Source organism: Citrus sinensis, mitochondrion (genome assembly GCF_022201045.2).
Source record: "Citrus sinensis mitochondrion, complete genome".
Taxonomy (NCBI): Eukaryota; Viridiplantae; Streptophyta; class Magnoliopsida; order Sapindales; family Rutaceae; genus Citrus; species Citrus sinensis.
The window spans coordinates 440,001-447,500 of NC_037463.1; the positions used below are offsets into that span (position 1 = coordinate 440,001).

The 7,500-nt window shown below is 44.4% G+C and overlaps 1 protein-coding gene across 1 annotated transcript in view; it reads right to left on the reverse strand.

Moving 5' to 3' along the window:
• Window positions 1–7,497: 7,497 nt before the first annotated feature.
• nad7 (NADH dehydrogenase subunit 7) overlaps window positions 7,498–7,500 on the reverse strand; it is a 6,500-nt gene continuing 6,497 nt past the window's right edge. Inside the window, exon 5 of the mRNA in view lies at window positions 7,498–7,500. This exon is cut by the window's right edge and continues 259 nt beyond it. Coding sequence (YP_009477472.1) covers window positions 7,498–7,500 — 3 coding nt within the window.

Below are 7,500 nucleotides of genomic sequence, written 5' to 3' on the forward strand. Positions count from 1 at the left end.
GCTTTTTTCGAATGCTTTTTGTCCCAGTTGGCTTACTTCAGTTCCAGTGAAGATAGGTTCTTCGGCCAAAAGAGAGAGGGTCACCTCGCTACAGCCAATAACAATAACTACAGGAATGGCTCGCGAGCAAGGCTATGCCCCTTCTGCTTTCAAGTGGAAAAGATGAACTAATCAGTGCAACCAAGTATAAGAACTAGTATGAATACTACCCTGCTGGAAAACGGCCTAAGGCTGACCCCTAACAACCATGGCTAACAGCCCTACTTGAGTGAGAAAAGACGTTCCGTGGCTTACCGGCCTTAGAGGAATGGATTGCCCTAGGGTATATCGCATTTCATTTCCTAGTAATACCTGATACTACAACAAGTTCTCCAATGAGGCGTGTTCGAATCCTTTCAGAAAGAAGCAGCTCTACTCCCCCAACACCTGAGGGAACGGAACGGCGGAACGACAGAAAGCTCTGACAAAGCCATTCAGAGTCAGAGGCGGACAATTGAGGACACTAGAAAGACAAAGACTAGCAATAGGGTTAGTTTACCTCTTCCTACCCCACTTCTTCGATTACTTCTTCTTATGTGTGGTCTGCCCCCGTCTTCTTAAGGAGGTCTTTCTCACAGGACGGAGATAGGTTATGCAATTATGACTTATTCAAGAGGTCCTATTTTTTTGTAGAGAATCCTTGTGTATTCTACGAGAATAGTTGCTCGAGAATCATTGTGTATTCTACTGGTATAGAATCTTTGTGCGCTGACTCCTACGAATATACCTAACTAGTCCATCCATTTTGATAAGATTCTTCTGCTGCCGCTTCAAACACTCGAACACCTCTCTACTTACCGATCCACTCTTCTCCTTCACCGCCTTCCCTAGCATCTATGTTAGCCGCTTCTCTCAGGCACAGCAACTACGTACCGTACCAAGATATTCTCATTTCGTTCCTGCTGGGCGTATTTCAGTGTTTCAAAAGAGAATTGCTTTTAGCCTTGTAAGAAGTCCTTCTCCAAGCAGTTTATGCGCTTAAACCCTCGCCGTAGAATCGATCTTTCGTGATGAGGACTGTACCTTGAACTCCATTGAAACCAAGACGGATTGCTCCTTGAAAGCAAGCTGAGCTGCCACCGCTTATCAAAGGTGCCAAAGCCTACTGCAGCTAAAGTCAAGATCCGAAATGTGCAACAAAGAAAGGGAAATAGAAGGTGCCCAATCTAATGCTCTAGTCTAAGTTGAAGCTGCCACCTTTGAGATTGGTAACCTACAAGAAAGGCCATCCAGGATTAAGTGCCATCTGGGATTTAAGGTTTAGTACGACCCACTTTCTGAGTCTTGCAGACGAACGAACTCTTCAACAGGGTTTACTTTTCAGTTTCAGTCGAAATTCAATCAAAATACAAGGTTGTTCATCCTTTATGTGCCTTCCCTATAAAGCTAGCTTGGGAGGGGCGGAGCTGTTCCAGACTTCCTTTCATTATGGTATTTCCGAACAAGTTCCTGGATAACAAGCCTAAAGGTTTTCTTATTGATGATATCGACGATGGTCTTGATATTCAAAGATTTGTTGTGAAATAGGCGCCTGGTGGGTGATAGGTGGATATTAGAATGATGGGGAAAGAGCTGCCATACTTGACTAGAACCGAAGGAAGATCTCTCACACCTATAAGTAAGTGGGTAATGGAAACTAGATGTCAACGAGCGGCACATAATTGAAATTGGACAACCTCACCCCCCAGTGAATGTAGTCGGATGGACAGATCGACTGTCGCATGATCGAGTGTGAGCGCATGATCGACTGTTAAGGTAGGACCTTCAACAAAGAGGGTTGATCAACAAGTTCAGACTATTTTCTGTCAATTCGGCTGTCCCAAGATTGTATCATTTCGATTATCAAATCCCAATGTCTTGGTCTTGAATCATTCGATATAAGGGCTTCACTTCAAAGAAAGAGGCATAGGAACAATGTCCCGAAACTGAAGATGAGACTGAAAGCAGCCATACGAGATTAGAGAATAGAAAGAAGGGTTCCAAACAAGCAAGAAAGGGTTCAATGAACGCTGCAGTTCACGATGCATAGCTTCCAACTAGCTCGGAAAGGCAAGAACCCTACTTTAGAGGTATAGGTTGCAAAGAGGGGTTGCTATTGAATCGTCTGTGAACGAATCTGCTGCACATGAATGCACAGACTAAACTGTTGGAGGAAGAGAAGTTGACAACTCCGCTCTTACAAATGCAATTGAATCAGCTCTGAGGGATTAACCGGATTGCACTGATTAGGCAGAAAGATGCCATTGACCTATGTTATATGAGACTGTGGAGCACGAAGGGCAGCCTTTCCCCAGGCTGTCTTAATCTGAATGGCAGCGATTGCCATTTGATATAGGCTATTTGCCTTGCTATTCCTCCTCGTCTATTAAAAAAGAGAAGGTAAGAAAGTCATATCGGCAAGGAAGAAGAGCGCATTTAGATTAACAATCTCATTGCCTTTTCCTCTTGTTTATTCTATTCTCTGTCAAAGAATGCATATTCTAGCACCATCCGCTCCTCTAGCGGACTCTAAGAAGGGACCTAGTCTGAATCCTATATGCTAGAAATGGTCTATTTTAAAAGGCATCGATTTACTTGACTACCCGGATCGTCGCCGGGTTAAGCACTTAAGCTAAGGCATAGGGCGTAGCGAGTAAAAGAGGCAAAGTCAAGCAATCAGGAGCGTAGCGGATAATCTGTGCAAGAAGTGACTTACCCTTTTGAAAGCAACGGAAGATCCTGAAATTTAGACTTTATTTTATTTTATACACTCTTATCTTAAACGAAGATATTCGTGGCCTCATGAAAACTATTCCCTGAGGAGTAAGCCTAATAGTTTCAGAGGGGGGTTGCCCGATTCCTTATGTGATGCCTTTATTTGATTCCGAAGTGCCTTTGGCATGATCGTTTCGAAGTTATTTCATCTTTCATAAGATAGTCTTTTTCTGAAATCAGAATAGTTGTTGAGCGGAACCACCACCTTGGTTGGGATAAGGGTGCAGCAGCAGTGGTAATAGCAGTAGAACCGACCACAATGGAAACAGCTTGAGCAAATCCCTTTCTCATTATGAACCTACTTTCTTCCGTCACGTGAAGAAGCCCAAGCAAAGGAACTACATCGAAAGACAAAGCCCTTCAAAACTACCAGCAGCACGAAGAAGAAAAAGACAGACGGAAAAAGAAAGCTAAACGATTGACTTCTTTATGCCTAAGGCAGAGGATGTTTTACACTCTACTTTCAAAGTCAAATTCTATAAGATAAAGAGAGTCTTCCATTGATCTATCTATAGGCATAGGCTAGTCATTAGCTTGAGATCGGCCAATTCGGGTCTTATGCGATGCGGAATTTCTCCTTTCTCTGAGGAATGAATGCTCCCATCGGCCTCTACTTCTAGCTCTGATTCGCACCTCTCCTAGGCCTCATTTTCCTCCGCTCCTTGTTCGTTCCTCACCCTTTCTCTTGTCCACAATCGCCTTTTGACTAGAGGTAGAGAGAGAGAAAGCCGCCTCCCTCTAATCTTGATACTACAGTCTCCATATCGGCTAATAATAAATAATAGCAATAAGGCAGATCTAGCCTTAAGAAGAGAGTGAGGAAAGGGCCTAGCTTCTCAATAAGTCATTCAAGGAACTAACTATACTTAAGATGTGAGCTATACCTATTCCTTTGAGCTATACCACCTATTCCTTCTTTTCTTATCTCTTCCCTTTCGGGCCGGATCGGATAAAGAAAGGAGCTAAAGAATGAAATATTCAGAAAAGTAGTCCTTACATTTACATCCCTCCGCAAGCATAAGTAGAGTCTCTGACTTCAATAGCCAGTCTTGTACTAATAGATTGCACAGTGCCCAGTCCTCTAAGATCTATTGGCTGAGTAGTCTCTAACTTCCGTATTCTCCTTCCTTTACTTCCCTTCCCTACTCTTTTGAAGTCCGTTTGCCAATGCGTGAACTTCTTTTATTTATGGGAAAAAGCGTGCTTTGATCGCTTATTCCGCACTTATTATACCAATTCAAATCTTGCATTTGCATGCCCTATTATAAACACTAACTGAATGAAACAAGCACTTTTCTAACAAAACAAATTGTGCCACATCTTCTGAAAGACTCCTTGGGAACAGCTGACCAAAAGCAAGCAACCTTTCTCCCGATGTGAGCTTAAAAAGAATGGAATGGAATCCGGATGCGTAAGTGCCTTCGCTCCCCTAAGCGGGGATGAACTCAAACTCCTAACAAGGTAGGCAAGCAAAGACGGGTTATGCCTTCCAACCCGAAAACAGTGCTTATTACGACGACAGAGTCAATGGCACAAACGGATTCAATAGCTGGGGTAATGCCGACAACTTCAACGAGAGTGAACAGCTTCTTCGTCTTAAACGGATCAATGGCATTGAATAAAAGCATTTCTCGCCCTAGGTCTGGGATCTTTCCCATCTACCATTCCTCAACAACAGGAGTTCAATAGTAGTGCTTTTTCCTCCAACCTTGAGCAATTCGTGTGAACAGATTCAGGATGAATTTCCATTATGCCTATCGCCTTGAGCTTCCTCCCTTTTCTAGTCTACTTGAAACTTCCGACAACAGCTAAATCTATGGCACTTGCCTTGGCTCGGGTACTCCCCTTCTTTTTATAATCCAGTTCAAGCATCATCCTATTAAGGTATATTGATCTGAGAAGGAAGCACTCTTCTATAAACCTTCGAGAAGGTTCGTAGCCTTGCTAACGGTTTTCAACCTTTACCTATGTGCCTAGTGACTGATACCTATCACCGGAGACCCAAGACTAAATTAGTTGTCCTTCTAACCCCGTCCCCTTGGCTAAATTCTTGTATTCCTTCACTCAACCTTGGCTTGATAGGCTTAGCACGATACTACGGTTCTTCAGGCCCGACTCGGCATGGTTCACCACGTTCCTCTGCTCTTTTTTTGGCTTGTTATAGTTTAACCCCGGCTCCTATGGTCTATTATTTCTCTTCTTAATACCCGACCGCTAGGTTCGTTCGAGAGCACGGTTCCGCTTGGGGCGCTTCTGCAATAAATAGAAATAGCATATATATAGAAGTGATATTTCTAGTCGTCTTGGTATTGGATCCGTTTCACCTATGCTAGAACAAAGAAATCCAGAAAATGGAATTCACCTTGAAATGGAAAGCATTTTCTTTCATGACCGACTGAACGACGACTAAAGCAAGCCTTTCTTTCTGTTCTCTGCCATTTTCTGAAAGGATTTGCTGTGAACCTCTGGCGCTCGCTTTAGTGCTCTGTCCCTAATGGAATGGAATAGGAAGATCTGCCCATGATCTAGTGTTCCACATTTCTGGTATTGGAAGAAGGAAGTGTCTTGACTCTTACCCATGCTGATAGATCGGTTTACGCACCTCTACTATTAAATAAAACAAAATGAAAGCTAACTGCAGGACCCCGTACTATTGATATAGTCTACTACTCTAACTAAGGCAGTACCTGTACTCTGATCCTGACCGGCCACGCCTAATCCCAAGCTATGAGCTGTCTCACGACGAACTATTCGAGCGAAAGCTCTGTTCCTTTCTCTTGCTAGGAAAACATGAGTGCTCTTCCTACCGACATTGATAAATCAAATCATACTTACTACGCATTACTGAGCTGATCGGACTAGCTCCGTTCGCTTTGCTGGTTCCTGAATAACACATTTTCTTTTCTGTGCCGGTACACAAGAATGCTTCAATGGACGGATCAAGAGAATGAATCAAGGGAAGGAAAAAGAGAACAGAGAAGTGGAATGTCTCACATCGCAGCTGCTGGGAAGGAACCTCTAGCTTCACCTACTACGGAGTGGACAGATAGATGAACGAAGCTCTACTGACCACTCCACGCTAACCTGTGGGCTACCGCTTCCATGCTCGCTCAGCTCAGTGAAACTCTTGCGCTAGATTACGCTTCGCTTAACTCTAGGGATGGAATGGAAAGATCTAGTAGTTCCATGCCTGGTATTGAAAGAAGAAAGCACGCGCAAGAAGACTGCCTGTGACTCCCACTGGCACATATTGACAGATCGGTTACACCTCTACTATGGAAAAAATGACTACCACCTAGCAGTAAGCCTTTCCCACCCCCAAGAGAGGGAATCCTTAATCGAAAAAGTGAATCCTGGAAAGGGTCAAAAGCTTATGTTCCCCTTTCAGTAAAGGGCTTTCTTTATTAAGGGAATGCTGTAGCTCTTTGAACAACTGAGCAATCAGGGGAAGGTACGCTCACCCTTTTGTTTTGGATCGGTGGGAGAATGGCGAATTGCTCAAGTGGACTATTCGCTTCTAGGCCTTCTTTGAGTATCGAATCCGCAATAAGTCATCCGGACACTGGAAAGTCTCCCGTCTCCTGTCAATCTGCGTGATCTCTATCTGTCGGAATCTCTATCTGTCGTAAAGGTTAGTAATCTTTCCTTGTCTCTTCTCTCGTGTAAACTATGCGCTGCTTGCTTCTGGAGTGCGGGAACTGTCACTATCGCATCAGTAGGATCCGCATTTGTTTGGAAAGTGCTTTGCTGCTCGTTTCAAGGAATAGCAAGCAGAAAACTACAAAAAGGAAGGGGTAGCACATAAACCAAGCTATGATTTTCTCAATCGCATAGAAGATACGAGTCTTCGCGTACAGAAAAAAGTGCTATTCCGCACGCATGAGATTCCAGAGGGTCCATTACATCCACCAACAGAGGAGAGGGTCCATCCTCCACCAACTGCTATCATCCCTGGGCCGACAACACGTACTCCACCTTCTCGACCCTATCATTAAGAAAGGCCTTGACGGCTGGAGGGCTCGGAGCTTTCTTCGATGGAGCTTCAACCTCCTTTCCTGAAAGCTCTTGCAGGAATTCTGAAACCCGTCTTTAGGTTTGTCTCAAGCTAGGCTAGAATGTCTTCCCTCTGGAGTGAGTTTTTGGATTTGTTGAATAAGCGTGTGCGCTTGTAGCTCGATAAGGGAGGATGCTCCCCCGTCCCTCGATTCCTTCCCTTCCTTGTTTTTTTGTTCCATTCCAACATCAGATAGCGCTGGGTAGGTTGTTCCGGAACCGGATAACGATTACGATCATCAGACTCTCCATCTCGTTCACGAACTGGATCTCGTGTTCACGAACCCGGCTTTGCTGCTGTCTCTCCCTCCTGCTGCTTGCCTCTATCTCTACTTCTGGGTCTCGATCTCGAACTCAAACTGATGCCTAGCTGCCTGAATCTCTGCTTCCTTCTACTACCAGCGGGCTAGCCTTAGTTATGATTTGCATATCGATCCCTTGGTTGGAGGACGGATCTCGCTACATACTAAAAGGATGTTAATCACCGCATTGGAACTACCTACCATGAACCTTCTACCCCGAAATCCCACCACTTAGAGTCCATAGGAGGTTGCGGGATGGGAACTATCGGGGCAACACCCTACCAAGGGGAATCCATCAAAGTTTTTGGCTCGCAATAAAGCTAGGGTCCTGATCGAGCAACTAGTAGTCCTA